The 16,486-nt window shown below is 40.1% G+C and overlaps 1 protein-coding gene across 1 annotated transcript; it reads left to right on the top strand.

Annotated features, from left to right (window-relative positions):
- The first annotated feature begins 11,758 nt into the window (after positions 1-11,758).
- Positions 11,759-15,202, top strand: SUCNR1 (succinate receptor 1). The gene is made up of 2 exons (XM_056850387.1): positions 11,759-11,824; positions 14,252-15,202. Exons 1-2 carry the CDS (start codon positions 11,759-11,761, stop codon positions 15,200-15,202), a joined length of 1,017 nt encoding a protein of 338 aa, XP_056706365.1.
- The last annotated feature ends 1,284 nt before the right edge of the window (positions 15,203-16,486 follow it).

Raw genomic sequence — 16,486 nt, 5'->3', positions numbered from 1 at the left:
CAGTATGCCCTCTTGTTTTTCACAGCCACCTTGCCACAGACATAGAATGACAATGTCCTCCTCCCACGTTCTGTATTCCCTCGCAATCTGCTTTGTGTGATTCTGCTGTCAGGAGTGCTGTCAGAAGTACCAGCAAGACCAAGGAAGGATAATGTGACCTTTAGCTTTTGTTGGTTTTCACAGGACTTGTTAGATCCAAGAAAAGAAAACATAGCATCCCCTGTATATTGTTCAGGGTTACTTGTGCACAGAATTCATGTACCTTAGAAAAATCTGTGGTTTGTGTGCCAGTTGTGTGCAGTTGCTTGTAGGAAAATTAATTAGCCCATCAATTAGGCAGTAAACAATTCCTTTATTAATAATCTAAGAACATAAAATAAACAACTATCATATTTTTGTAAATGAATGAACCATGAGTTTAAGCTTTTTTGAAAATAGTTTCACTGTGAGATAACTGTCATGTATTTTTCTGTAGAGAAGGAGAGTTTTAAGGAGATTATCTCTTTTTTACTGGCAAGTGTAAAACTTTTAAAGGTGCATTGTTAGTGTGTGAGTGAAACCAACAGTGCATTCCTAAGGAGAGTTACTCCAGTCAAAGCCCATTCATTTAAATGGGCTTAGACTGGAGTAACTCTCCTTGGAATGCACTGCAAGACTCATTCACTAGTGCTAAGTAATTAATTGATAGAATGTTAATATGGTTAATATAATTTACATAAACAGGTTTTATAGGTGATCTTGATGGATAGTATTGTATTTTTGTTGTTCCATTTGAAGAACCATGGTATTTTACAAAGCATTTTAGCTATACAATAAATATTGATTTGATTATACCCTTGCAGTAATGCATGCTGAGATATTTCAGTTTTAATGATATCCAGAAATGTTCTACTAAGTCACTAGCAAGAAGCTAAAAACATTCTCACCCTCTTATGGAAAAAAACACACTATTGAATTATATATCAAGAAGCAGACTCATTCTTGTACCATGAAATTATGTCATTGCACCTTACATCATAAGGTTAAACATATGAAGTGGAGAAGAACTTGGCTCTGTGATAGAGCATCAGGTCCAATCCCTGACATCTCCAATTATAAAGGATCAGGTGGTAGGTGATGTGAAAGACCACTACCGGAAATCATGGAGGGCCACTGCCAGTGTGGTTAGGCAATGCTCACCTCGAGGGACCAATGGTCTGATTCAGCATAAGGCATCTTCATGTGTTCATGTGTATTTAGTGCCATGATACATAATTTGACCAGATCTGAATCAGGGCTGTAGTGCTCAGAAATGCAGAAGGTTAACTATTCCCCAATCAGAAATCAATTTGGTTTCCCTGAACAAAACTGCTCCAGACAGATGAAATGTGTTACATTTGGATATAATACGTTTCATGCATATTCTGCCAAGGAATTTTTCCATAGTTAAAAAGGGTTGCACTGGAACTAGTTCTGGTTTCAGTGTCAATATGAAACATTCTCCAGTGCTCAAACATTGTAAATTGGATGCTAGTGCTTGTTTCAATGATCAGTGGTTCACAAGTGCATGAGCAGACTACTGTTTCCACACAACATAGTTATTCATCTTACTCCCCCGCACCCCCCCCCGATTGCTGGCAAACCATAAGATCCCGATGAGTTACCAGATGGTCTCATCACACTGCTTGCTCTATTAACTACAGAGTCCCTCCCATGAATTTGGAAGCAATGAAACTACAGGTTCAGTTTAGTGTCAGACCATACTGTGAATGCTGAGATCCTACACCCATATGTCGACAACACACATAGACCTGGAAAAGCTAAATTGCCCTTTGACAGTTCAAGAGATAACAATATCTGGGGTGAGAAAGTATGCCGTGTAAAGGGAGAAAGCATGGGAGAAGGAAGCTCTCTTGAAATTTCTCTTCCTTGTAGCAAAACATATCAAGTTTTCACTAGGGGAATCTATGGAATAAGCACGTGCACAGTAGCAATCAATAAATATAATGATAAGAAAATGTCTTGTACTAAAATCAGAATATTTTTTTTGCCGTCAAGTCACATCTGACTTATAGTGACCCCTGGTGGAGTTTCCAGACAAGAGACATTCAGAGGTAGTTTGCCATTGCTTGCCTCTGCATAACGAGATTAGTTCACCTGGAGAAAATGGCTGCTTTGCCAATTGGACTCTATGGCATTGAAGTCCCTCCCTTCCCCAAACCCCGCCCTCCTCAGGCTCCGTCCCAAAAACTTCCCGCTGGTGGCAAAGAGGGACCTGGCAACCCTCGTGATACACCTACACATGATGCCTGCTGGGTGACCTTGGGCTAGTCACAGTTCTCTCAGAACTCTCTCAGCCCCACCTACCTCACAAGGTGTCTATTGTGGGGAGAGGAAGGCAAGGCGATTGTAAGCCAGTTTGAGTCTCCTTAAAGGTAGAGAAAATCGACTTGAACTGGTGCTTGCATCACAGGGCCTAATACCAAAGTCAGCAGCTGCTTTTGGAGTGACTTTGCAAGTTCAGGTGATCCAGTGCAAAGCCTAATTTAGGACATGTTCCTGACAATTGTAAGGTTTGTCATCCTCCTGTGCATCATGCACATTTATTACATAAAGATGGCTGTCTTTCTCTAAAAACATAGCAAACAGCTTGCTACTGTCATGTCACTTGAGAAAACCTCTTGTCTTAGTTGACGTGGCTATGCTGATCTTTTTCTTGCTCTTCACTCCTTATCACATAATGCACACTACCAGAATTGCTTCCCAAATAATATTGTCAGAGCCACCACAGGGAAATCTTATCAAGATGCTTTATACTTTCACTAGGCCTGTTGCCTTGATAAACAGTGTGATTAAGCCAATCTTTTATTTCCTATTTGGTAATAACTTCCAGAAGATGCTGATGACTAAATTATGAATTCTCTGTAAAAGCATCACACACTGCCACTAATGAGATGGCATTGACAATTCTTTGTCAACAACATACATAGGGATAAAAAGCTTTTGTTGACACTTGTTTTTGTGGTATGCAGCCAGACACAGCTGTCTGGTTGTGCCAAGAAGGAATATGTAGGAAATACAGAAAGCAGTGCTTATAAATATATTAGCAATAGGGTTGCCAAGTCCCCCTTGCCACTGGCAAGAGCTTTGCTTTGGGGGGGAGGAACAGCGCGTGCACACAATGGGGATATTCTAGCACATCCCTAAAAAACTCTATGGAAACGATAGGTATATGCTAGAGGATCCCCGACTCTTCCTGGTTTACCCCAAAAGTGATGGGGCCTCTCTAGCACATCCTTCTAAAATCTCTATGGAAAATATGGAGTTTTTAAAGAAGCGTCTCCATCACTTCCGGGGTAAACCTGGAAGGGACATTATGCTGCTACACACGGATGGGCAGATCACCCCCCCTTCAGCTGACCTGCTTCCTCTAGCAGCCAGCTGAGGGGTGGGGGGCAGACTGCTAATTGGCAGGCAATTGCCCACCATTAATAGTCACCAGGCAATCCTAGTTACCAAACTCCATACATTTCTACAACTCTTGTTCAATCCGTGCTGACCACAGTAGTTTTCCAAGGTGCCAGCTGGCCTTGTAGGTATCATCAAAGTACATTTTGTTGCTTCCCTGGGATACGTGAATCCACTGAAGCTGAGCATGTCCCCTGATAATTCGTTAAACTGTACTTTACCGTCCTGTTAAGTAAATAGGTTAGAAGCCCAGTCAAACATAGCATTAATCAACTGAGTAATCAGGTACATTGTTCATGTGTCAGTTCAAATTGAATTACCTCTCACAGTGTTTTATTGATCTACTTATGAAAATATTTATGCTCAGCCTTTTAACTGAAAACAGTCCACAACTTGGCTAATACATAATCAATGAATAACAATTAAAACATGCTCCAAACCAACAAATAGGAACTACAAAAATTGTAAACATTTTAGAAGATTTGGTATAAAATCAAGGTATGCAGGGGTGGGGGGAAGAAGAAGAAGAAGGAGGATCCCAACAAGGAAATTAGCTAGGAACATGAAAAGCTTTTTTACAGAGCATGAGTTTGACCTGGGATTAACCTGGGTTTGACCTGGCATTAATGTTATTAATAGAAAGACAAAATTAATCTTCCTGGGAAGGGAGTTGTATAGGTCGGAATACATTTTTCATTGAAACCAGTGGAAATGCCTATGGAATTAATTAACAATGTTTGTGCACATTCTTTAATAGTAATTAAAGAATTATTTACACAAATATTTTTAATTCACAAGCCAAAGTGTTGGTGTCCTCTTGTCCATAATTTGCCAGATTGGCAACCTCTGCCCACAACAACCAACAGGAAACACATCTGTACTGGTCCTGGCAGCTGTTGTGCTTAGGAACAGACAGAGGAAAAAGTAGTCATAGACAATGTCCATCCTGGTAGCAATCAGCTTTGGACTTTAGACCTCTTACACAGTTCTGGTGTAGATTTTTCCGGCCATATGTTCCAGTTAGTCACTTAGGAGCATCTGTGTTTTCTTTTATAATGCAGGTAATGTTGTGTGAAATCACTGGAGGAAAACTAGGACATGCAAGGCTGTGCTCGTTACAAAAAATCAAACATGTTGCTTACGTTATAAATAATATTCCATGGGATGTCAAAAGTATAAACTTGGTATTGATATGACTAATGTACTGGAAATGGTGCATAGATTTTACAAGTGTATATATATGCCTTGGAGCATCCATGGAAACCTGCACATTAGTCATGCATACAATGAAAAATTATTTACATTTGCAGGTGCACAACTAATATACACATACAGATTCAGCATAATGCTTGTGCTGCTCTGTAAAACTTGAATTTGGCAACTGAAATTTTTAGATGGCACAATAAGTTTTTTTTCCAATTTAGCAATGTTTCAAATTGCAATTCATAATCATTTTGCATATTTTTATTTGAAGAAACTATTTAATGAAGAGCAGATTGAATCTGGCCTGACCTAGATAGCCCCAGGCTAGCCTGATCTCATCAGATCTCAGAAGCTAAGCAGGGTCGACCCTGAGAAGTATTTGGATGCGAGACCTCCAAGGAATACCAGGGTCGTGATGCAGAGGAAGGCAATGGCAAACCACCTCCAAACGTCTCTTGCCCTGAAAACCCCAGCAGGAGTCGCCATAAGTCAGATGTGACTTGACAGCCAAAAAAGAAAAAGAAAAAGATTGAATCTATTCCCTTGCACTGTACTTACAGAGTGGCTTGTGGCATCTGGACTGAAAAAAAAAATATCTGCGATATCTCTATTGAAACCATTATTCAAAGTTCAACAATAGTGGGCAGATTTTGATCTTTCTCTGAGATGTTTAATAACCGACATCCAATTGGAATTTTTGGTAAGAGCCTTCCCCCGTGTTGTTGCATCAGACATCCTACATTTAATCTCACAAACTTTCTAGTCCATAGCAAAAAAGCATGAGGATGTCCTGATTCACCATACTAATGCTAATAAATGTCATCCAGAGTATAATTATGGAAGGCGGGTCATATCATTCAATTAATTACATACCAAGTTAGAAGCACGTTAACATCCGAAGAGGCTGTATATTTTGGGTGTGTTGTTCTCTTTGCAATAAACTTGCCCAGCTAGCATCCGCCTGTTTCTTTTACAATAACAATCCTTAATCCAAGGAAGCATTTTCCTTGTCCATTTAGTTTTCTGACAGTTTGTTTTAAGTAATCATTTGTCCCCCTTCTGCTTTTAAGTTGCCTGGTCCTAACCATCCATTATTCTGAAGAGGCATGACTCTCGCAAGCTATATCTAGATGTTAGGGTTGCCAGGTCCCTCTTCGCCACTGGTGGGAGGTTTTGGGGGCAGAGCCTGAGGAGTGTGGGGTTTGGAGAGGGGAGGGACATCAATGCCATAGAGTCCAATTGCCAAAGCAGCCATTTTTTCCAGGTGAGCTGATCTCCATCAGCTGGAGATCAGTTGTAATAGCATGAGATCTCCAGCTACTACCTGGAGGCTGGCAACCCTACTAGATGGGTATAGGTTAACTCTTGCTATATGTTCACTTACATAGTGTATGACACTATTATAAAGTGGTGGTGTTATTTTCTACCCTGCGGTGAAGGATACTGTACATTAGGGTACACATTTGTATTTTTCGCTACCTGGAATACTGCTACACTGTTTATTAGATTGCTCCAAAAGCTCTGTTTTTTGTGGGGATGGGGAGAGAATGAGCTGTTTTCAGACTCAAAATAAGAACTGTTTTTCAAAATTGTTATTCAGCACACAAACATTCCTATTTATCTCTGTGTCTGAGGCCTAGAAACATTGTGCACTTTGAAGTAGGGTTGTCAGGTCCCTCTTTTCCTCTGGTGGGAGGCTTTTGCGTTTAAGCGTGTGCTCGCGCCGACTTATGTGCGGCACTTCCGGTTTACCTCAAACTAAGAGGTAAAGCCCCCTCGCAAGGGGGAACTTCTGGTTTTAAACTGGAAGTGCCACGCGCAGTATGCAAGCACGCGTGCACATTTGCCTGCCGACCCTCAGGTGGTCGGCGGGCAGAGGGGGCAATTGCCGGGGGTTTGCCCACCACCAGTGGGCACCTGGCAACCCTACTTTGAAGCCATAAACTGTACTTTAATTCTCCTCATTCTTGCTCGGCTTTCATTTCTTCCTTTCCTCATTACCTTGCTAGGAGAAATGTGAGAACACCACCTAGTCTCCGTAGGACAGCTGCAGCTCATAATTCATCTCAACAGCCAAGGGCACAGCTAGACCAATAGCATGTGCATCAGCTGCTGGCCTCCTGCTTATTTCTTATTTGTTTATAGCAGACGTGTTCCAAGATTGTTTGCATTATTCACAAAGGAGTTGTAACAGCGGCTATTATTTTCAAACTGCCTATAGTGTGAGAAGCTAATGTGTTAGAAGCTATAGTGTTAGAAGCCAGCATGGTGTAGTGGTTAGGAGCGGTGGACTCTAATCTGGAGAACCGGGTTTGATTCCCCTCTCCTCCACATGAGCGGCGGACTCTAATCTGGTGAACTGGATTTGTTTCCCCACTCCTACACATGAAGCTAGTTGGGTGAATTTGAGCTAGTCCCAGTTCTCTCAGAACTCTCCCAGCCTCACCTACCTTACAAGGTGACTGTTGTGGGGAGGGGAAAGGAAGGCGATTGTAAACTGGTTTGATTCTCCTTAGAAAGGTAGAGGAAATTTGCATATAAAAACCAACTCCTCCTCCTCCTCCTCCTCCTCCTCCTCTTCTTCTTCTTCTTCTTCTTCTTCTTCTTCTTCTTCTTCTTCTTCTTCTTCTTCGTAGTTTACCAGTGTTTTACTGGAGCACCGTGGCACAGAGTGGTAAGCTGCAGAACTGCAGTCAAAGCTCTGCTCACAACCTGAGTTCAATTCCAACGGAAGTCGGTTTCAGGTAGCCGCCTCAAGGTTGACTCAGTCTTCCATCCTTCCGAGGTCGGTAAAATGAGTACCCAGCTTACTGCGGGCAAAGTGTAGATGACTAGAGAAAGCAATGGCAAACCACCCTGTGAACATAATCTTCCTAGTAAATGTCGTGATGTGATGCCACCCCATGGGTCAGTGCTTGCACAGGGGGACTACCTTTTAAAAAAAAATTTATTAACTTTAATAAGATACAACAATAGAGGAAATACAAAGAAAAAAAGAAATTAAGTTACAGTTGAAATCCAAAATTAAACAATGAAATCCAAAATCCAACCATGTCAAAAATTCTTCACTGAAACTTTCAAACTATACAACAAAAAAATGGTCATGTATACTCAATTTATTTTGACTTCCCAAGCTTATTCTGGTTGATATTCTTCTATCTCGATTTTGTCCCGCATTTTATAAATTACTCTATATTAAAAACAATTGTAAATGTAAAAAACTGTCATAATAAACCAATATCTAAATAATATTTGTCTTAAGACTCATAAATTTATGTAGTCCAATCATATTTTCATACCATATTTTAATTTGATATAGTCTTGAAATGGCATCCATGTTGACTCATGTTTGTCCAAATCTTTGTCCTCATAAAGAGCAGTCAATCTAGCGGACTCTTTATAATCCAAAAGTTTAAAGATCCAATCTTCCTTCTTTGGAACGTTGCTGTTCTTCCATTTCTGAGCAAAGGTTATTCTTGCTGCTGTTGTGGCATACATGAGAAAGACCATATTGTCAGCATATATTGCTTTATCAATAATATTCAGAAGACATAAAGGAATACTCTTTTTAATATTAATTTTTAATATCCTAATTCTTGACTAATCATTGACCAAAACCTTTTTGCTTTTTTACACTCCCACCACATGTGTATATAATTTGCTTCTTTTTTTCTGCATTTCCAGCAGTGTGATGGAATTCTATTATTAAACCTAAGTAGTCTTCTTGGCGAATAATGCCACCTATAAAACATTTTATAGTAATTTTCTTTTAAGCTAATACAGGGAGTGAATTTTTGTGTTTGATTCCAGCTTTTTTCCCATTGAGACATATTTATGGGCCCATTTCACCATGGTATCTTTTACTACTTCCTGCTCTGTCACTAACATAAGAAGAAATTTATAAAATTTTGATAGAAATTTGTCTTCTTTTTCAATTATTTCCTTTTCTAACCATGATTTTTGAGGGTTAATGCCTCTTTTTAAATCTGATTTGAATAATTCCTGAAATTATCTGTGTAAGTACAAATCTTTGCTGCAACAAATTCAAGAACCAGCATAATGTGTGTCCCACTTTGCTGGACAAACTAGTCTGCCTTTTAGCAACTAGACGGCCACAAATACTAAACTTTCAGAGTCTGAGACTATCACACTGCAATGCAGATCCATGCATTACATTTTCTCATGGGAGTGGACCCTTAGATCTATAAATACTGTCAGGCACAAACAACTTATGGTGACCCCAGCAAGAGGCTTGTAAGGCAAGTGAGAAGCAGAGGTGGTTTTCCATTGCTTCCTCTGCAGAGTCTTCCTTGGTGGTCTCCCATCCATGTACCAACCCTACTTAGCTTCTGAGGTCTGACTAGATCGAGCTATATCATGCCCCCTTCCTTAGAAGTACTGAAATAACGAATGCTTTGTTCATTGTCCCTTTTTTATATGCACAATGCAACTGTTGTGATCAGCAATGAGTTCCTTGTGTGTGTATGCATGTATGTTGTCTTGAATTCATTTACTGTACAAACAACTGAGTGCTACAGAACGCTCTAAGGGGCAATCCAATTTATCATTTTCATCATTTACTTTGTCCCTGTATTCCAATTAATAATTTATGGGCCCATTGTGGAGTGTTAGTTTCCATTTGCTTTGTGAACAAAGTTGCTTTTGTGTGCTAATATGAAATAGAACCCTAATAAATGTATCTTTAAAATGCTCCAGCCATAGTGAAGCCCTTTTAAATAACATTGATTTCAATGAGAGAATTAATCATGTGTGAAAATCAGTGGTCATTTATGCATGGGAGTTTTACCTGAGGTTCGTTGCTCGCTGAATAATGCACTTTCAATGCACTTTGCAGCTGGATTTTACTGTGAGAAGCAGAAAAATCCACTTGCAAATGATCATTAAAGTGCATTGATAGTGGATTGAAAATTTAGACCATCTTACCTCTGATGAGATTTGGCAACAGCTTTCCACATAAAGAGAAATTGAACACTCACAAAGCTGCCTTATACTGAATATGACCATTGATACACCAAGATCAGAATTGTCTACTCAGATTACCAGTGACACTCCAAGGTCCCAGGCAGAAGTCTTTTACATCACCTCATTTTAAGTGGAGATGCCAGGGATTGAACCTGGGACCTCCTGCAGGCTAAACAGATGCTCTTCCACTGAGCCACAGCCCCTTGCCCAAATTAGTGGTCAAAATCTTGGATGAGGATCTGGGAGACCCAGGTCTGAATCCCCACTCTGCCATGGAAGCTTGTTAGGTAACCTTGGGCCATTCACACGCTCTCATCCTAACCTGCACTCACCGGCCTGTTGTGAGGACAGAATGGAGAAGAGGGAAATGTTGTAAGCCACTTTGGGTCCTTATTGTGGAGCAAAGTGGTGTATAAATGAAGTAAATAAATAAATACATAGGCAGATGGACACAACAATACCTGATCAACAACCATAGCTAAACTAAAGTACTGTGATTTTCCTGACTTCATCCTGTTCATTTCACTGGGTTTTAAATAGGCTTAAATCCAAATATTTAAACTCAGATGTCAGCAGGATAGCCAGTGATGATTAGACACATGCTAAGAAGACTCCACTCATCCAACCACATAACAATTTGTACTGTTGTAATGGGTACCTTTCAAAGGCAGCTTAACAGATCACTTTGCTGAATCCAAATATTCTTTTAGCACTTACTTAGCTGTCTTATAACAACCCCAATGGTTGTTGAAAAGATTCTTGAGCAATGAACACAATCAAAACTATATAGCTGAGCCCTTAATAATAAGTGCAGTTGGTTAGCTTTGAATGGGTTGTTGCAAGGAATAATATTTCCATTATTTCTGCAATTGACTCAGGATGAATTTCGCAATACTTTCTGTTTCACGGAAGCCGCCCAAACGCCTACCTCACACAAATTCTCAGTACACTTTGAATCATTAACTACTTTCTACCCACTATGTAAATCAGGCATTGAGCGTTTTGTCAAGCAGCATTCTATTGACCTGGAATCTTTCTTCATATCATGGTCAAGGCATATCTGGAAAAGGGAATACCCATTCTATAGAATGGTATGTAGTAAACTAATATATGGATGTTTGTAATCTCTTTTGTATCCTTGGTAATTGTGAGTGGTTGTGGATATATTGTGTTTGTGTGGACATTTGTTAATAGCAGTGTTAGTGGAGGATGCGGTGCCTGTCCAACAGTTACTCTTACAGCACTAATCCTATGCAGAGTCACTCCACTATAAACCCATTGAAATGAGTGGGTTTGGACTGGAGTAACTCTCTTTAGGATTGCAGTGTTAATCTGATCATTACTTTAAAGATTGTGTGACAGTGAAATTTTGTTTTCAATAGTGATAACATCGTCTACTTTCATGCTAATGATTTCAAAATGATAGTTTCCCTTATCTGGATCTTATTAAGAAAATGTCTGGATACTTTATACTATTGCTCTACAACACACGGGAAAAACTGTTGTCCCCAGTTTTAAATATTGCAATAGTTGTAACCGCTTTTATGTTATTGACATCTTTCCTTCTGTATTGTAGTGTGAAAGTTTTGCTATAATTTAAATAGAGCATATGGCCATTTGTTCTTCTTCTTTTTTTAATTATACATCAGTTAAATGAATGCAATTCAGGTGTCAGAATATCTTTTCATGGTTGTACTTAGCACTTCACTATCTCCCTTCACTGTCCAACTGCATCCAATATTTTTAATTTTTTCATTAAAATATTTGTATCCCCCCTTTCCACATGTCTCAAGACAGCTTACAAGTCACAATTTAAAACATAAAGAATAAAACAAAACCCAAATAACCTACCTAAGAGATACCGGCTGTCTGTATACCGTGTTAGAAGCCCTGGCAAACAAAATGGACTTGCAGTACCTCTTACAAGTTTCTTGACAAAACATCCCCATTGCTTTCTCAGGCAGCTGTAAAAAAATAGGCATAGGGTCTAGTTGATGCCAGGCAGGCTGTCCTAAGTGGTGGGACAACTAGCAGGTGGCAAGCTGAGGCTCACAACTGATGGATGGGGACGTATGGGAAGAGACAGACCTTTAGGGGTACTACATTCCAGTAATGCACAGGTTTCATGACCTACTTTGCAGGGATTTCCAGGCAGGAGCTTGGGAGCAAGCTGGATCCCACTTTTCCGCAGGTGCAGCAGCCTCATGAGAACTTTGTTTTGTTTCCATGGTTCTTTGGGTTAGGAAATATTTCTGCAATAAATATGCAGATTCCTTTAATTACACATTTCTGTTTTACTCATTCTCTTTTCAGGGCCATGGAATTTAACGGATTTTTTCAGAAGTGCCTTTGTTAAAAGACATCTTAATTGAGGATTAGTAGAATTTGTAGAATCGAGGTTTGATGGGATGATATTGGTTTTTCGCCGTTTGTTCTCACTTATCTACCATAATTATTCTAAGCTTCTACAAAGCCCTTCATTGCAATGTGCAAACATTGTACAGAGGTCTCAGTCCAGACTTGGGAGCACAGCAGCTGGTGTTATGCCAAACAAAGGGGTCTCCTTTTATTGGGGGAAATTAGCTGGGGACCTAAACAGCTTTGCAAGAGGCTGGCATGGGGATCTTTAAACCAATTTATATGCCAGATGAGTGCACCAATGGAAAGGTTCCCAATAAAGAGGCTTTTATTAAAACAGTCAAGTTAGTTTGCACATACACACAAAATTCCCAACACATACAGAACTCAGAAAGGAGTTCCCAGGGAGGTTATAGTTACCTGATCCAGAAAATGAGGTCCAGAATGGCAGCTGCGAGAAGGGAAGGAGAAGAGGGACTGCACTCAAGTGCAGGGCTCATGCTTTGGGTTCAAGGGAAAAATGCCAGCAAATTGCTGTGGCAAATGGGGCTATATTTATACCCTTAAATGTAGCTGGCAGCTATGTCTCACTGCGCCTGGCAATGGCTGGCAATGGCTGGTCATTGCCAGTGACAAAGGCTTGATTGCTCGAGATTGGATTAAGAGGGTGCGGTAAATAGAAACAGAAGGTAAGGCAGATCAGGAATGATGGCTGGATACTTGAGAATTAAGTACCCAAGCATTGAGCTATAGAATTGAAAACTGAGGTAGGGATTGAAAAGTTGAGTCAGAGGGCTAGGCTGGCTACATGATGGGATTAGGAGTCCATCTGAATGCAGTTGATGAGATCTGGCAGGGTGTGGGCCTCTACTGCAGGAGGACTATGGAAATGCTAAATGCTTGTCCTTTGTCTCTTTGTTTGTTCTGAACTTCTGGTGTCTTCTTGTGGAAAGCATGGTAAAACAAGTCTGGACTTGGCCCAGTCAGCTTTCTGCAGCATTGACACAAACAAGATGGATGCCAGGAGACCCCTGTTTGTCTCTGGCTATACAGCAGTGTTCCGTCCTTGCACACTAGCTCCAGTCTTGAACACTTTGTGGGGTGTACAACGATAGCCTAGGGCCTATTAGCATACCATATAACTGGGACTTTAGACATATATCCCTAGTTCAGTACTTTGAATAGTGCTTGTAATAATTCTGGTGGGGAGGGCGAAATTTGACTTTCAGACTCTTATCCTAATCAATCACATCCTGATCGTCTAATATGGGCAAAAGTTGGTAAATGCACACACAGTGGCTGTTTGGACATGCTGGCTACCTCCTGCTAGTGATGCTGACAGAAAGGGCTCAGGGGGCAGGGAAGATTCCAGACCATCAGTGGCTTCCACTGGTATTTTGTAGAACCCAACCCTTTGTTCATTTCTCCTATTTTGAGTTTTATAGGAACCATTTCTTTAATATTGTCAGCAACCATGTCTATAATTGCAATTTGTATTTTATTGAGGCCAATGGCAAACTTTTCATTCAGTTTGATAGTTTTTTCTTGACTACCCTGCTTGTGTATCTATGATGCACATCTGAAAAATGATCGGGAAACAGCAAGTTACTAAGAAAGACAGTTTTCTAAGACACAAGACAGTCCTAAGCACAGTTATACCCTTCTAAATCTACTGGTGTCAATGGGTTTAGAAGGGCATAACTTTGGAATTGTGCTGTTCATTTCTTAATTGATGTCATTAGTCAAAGTAATTTTTGTTCCTCTCCAGAACATCCCTTAAGAATTTGTCTTTTCTTCAGAAAACCACATTATATAAAATGGTAACATACTCAAAATAACCCTTGTTCTTGCATTTGGTAGGCTGATGGTGCAATCCTGTACAATTCCTCTTACAGAATCAATGGGTTTAGACTGGAGTAACTCTGCCTGGGATTCCATGGTGCAAAGAAAACTGAAACCTAATTTCCCTTTAGAAGAATTTTGTAATGATGTTTATTTTATGCCAACAACTTGGAGCAGATTAAGTTCAAATGTTTATTACAGGGTTAACTAATATTTGGACATGATTGAAGGACAAGAAATCTGAGACTGCAATAAACCCTTTTGCTGTTAAATGTATAGTAAAGTAAAAGATAGGACATTTTGGAGGACTTTCATTCATAGGGTCGCCATGAGTCGGAAGCGACTTGACGGCACTTAACACACACACAAAGTAAATGTCATTTTATTCTTATTATTGACATTAGTTTTATATTTCCAGGATATTAATGGGACAGGACAATGCTTGGATATATCGAAATCCCTGGAAAAGTATTACCTTTCCACCATGTACTCTCTTGAATTCATATTTGGCATCACCGGCAACAGCGTGGTTGTTTTCGGCTACATATTCTGCCTCAAAAACTGGAGAAGTGGCAACATTTACCTATTCAGCCTAACTCTGTCAGATTTTGCATTCCTTTGCACCCTTCCATTGCTGGTGTCAAGTTACTCTAGCGGAACGTGGTCCTACAAGATCATCTGGTGTCAAGTCAACAGGATCCTTCTACATGCCAATTTATACACAAGCATCCTTTTCCTTTCCTTTATCAGCATTGATAGATACCTACTCATGAAATATCCTTTCAGAAATCATTTTCTGCAGAAAAGGAAAGTGGCTGTTGGTTTCTCCATTGCCATATGGGTCTTGGTTTCACTGGAATTGCTCCCCATGTTAATCTTCATAAAATTACAGAATGTCAACAGCACTAGCAAATGTATGGACTATGCAAGTTCAGGAGATGCAGTCCAAAGCCTGATCTATAGTGTGATCTTGACAATTGTTGGTTTCATAATTCCTTTGTGCATCATGTGCTTTTTTTACATCAAGACACTCAACTTCCTTAAAAGCCGCAGCTCACAGCTCACTGCAGCCTTGACTCTTGAGAAACCTCTCACATTAGTCATCATGGCTGTGAGTATCTTTTCACTGCTGTTTAGCCCCTATCACATCATGCGCAATGTTAGAATTGCTTCTCGAACAAAATTATGGGAGCTTTCCCAGTGTACAAGAAACATAATCCACATTGTTTATATTGTAACAAGGCCTGTTGCTTTTTTGAACAGCGTAATTAACCCCATCTTTTATTTCTTCATGGGAGATCACTTCAGGGACATGCTGATAAGCAAAGTAAGACACATCTTTACAGGACCTACACCTTGTTGCAAATGAAGTTAAATGTCCCTTTCTGTCTGACTTGGGAAGAGAAACCTACCATGTACCAGTGAAGACATAACCAGCCACAGAGAAAGCTGAACAGCTTTGGTTTATGGGACACAATTTTAATTTTTAGCTTTGTAAAACTAACCGAACAATACAAGGGACCCTCCTGCTCTTTGCTTCAGCTGGCGAAAGAAAATAAAACCATATCACATTGCGGCTAGTAAGATAGCCGCAATGGAAACATGATTTCAGTTGGACTTTCATTGATATAACTATTAACTTTGAAAACGGAATGATTGATTAAACTTTCTGAGTGGCATCATGTGATTTTAAGTATCAAAACCTGAGTCTCCAGTTTCACTGGGGCGGGGGGGGGGGGGCTGAGAAATAATTCTGACAAGCAAAATGGACATCGATTTGTATGTACATAATACTGAGTCAGACCACACAGTCCAGTATTATCTCCTCCAACTGCAAAGAATTGTCTACTCCAACTTGCAAGCAAAGCATGGACTCTTCCCATGGAAGTGATTCCAGCACCCCTTTCAGCAGGACAGGCCATGGGATCTAAGCCCACCATAACCCTCTACTGTGTCATAATATTCTAGGAAACCAAATAAATTGCAATGCAAAGATTAGGCCACAGTTTACCAACATTTAGCTGTTGGGAAGCCTGAATAACTGATTAATGGTTTTAAAGGATATCATGATTCTAAATACTGAAGTATCCAACCAGTCATCCATCTGAGGCATTGAGAATTTTTCTCACACAGCAGATAAAGGTGGAATAGGGTAATGCAAAAAAAAAAAAAAAACAGGTAAAGTTCAGGTTTATTGGGCCTGATTTTTTTCGGTAAACCGGAAATAAGCCGAATACCAATACTGGTAAATATGGGTATTCTGCTTTATTTCTGCCCCCCCCCCCCAAATTCGGGTCCATTATAGTCTATGGAATTTCCCCCCCAAAGCTTCTGTGGGGGAATTTTTGGAGGTATACTTCCCAAATTTTTAGAGTAGCTTCAAGGGACTATCCTTGCATGAGCCCCAAAGTTTGGTGGAAATTGGGTCCAGTTTTATGGGGTCCCAAAGGGGTCTCCACCCTCCTCCATCAAAACTCATGGTAAAGTCTACAGTGTTTTTCTATGGCAGAGGGGGTCCAAGTTTAGTAATGTTTAGTAAAACATTACTAAACTTGGTTCCTACCAGAAGGCTGTGTCTAGTCTCGGCTTCAATTTCTCATTGTTAACTAGGTCCAATTTAGGATAAATAGGCAGGAATATAGGGGAGAAGACA

This window comes from Euleptes europaea, chromosome 5, assembly GCF_029931775.1.
Source record: "Euleptes europaea isolate rEulEur1 chromosome 5, rEulEur1.hap1, whole genome shotgun sequence".
In the NCBI taxonomy this organism is placed as follows: domain Eukaryota; kingdom Metazoa; phylum Chordata; class Lepidosauria; order Squamata; family Sphaerodactylidae; genus Euleptes; species Euleptes europaea.
This window is presented reverse-complemented; position numbering and strand designations above follow the sequence as displayed.

What these genes read in the sequence shown, in the direction of transcription:
- SUCNR1 (XM_056850387.1), top strand. Translation starts at nt 11,759, where the DNA reads ATGACCTACTTTGCAGGGATTTCCAGGCAGGAGCTTGGGAGCAAGCTG. An exon ending in TGGATCCCACTTTTCCGCAG is followed by an intron (nt 11,825 to 14,251) that starts GTGCAGCAGCCT and finishes TTATATTTCCAG; the next exon opens with GATATTAATGGGACAGGACA.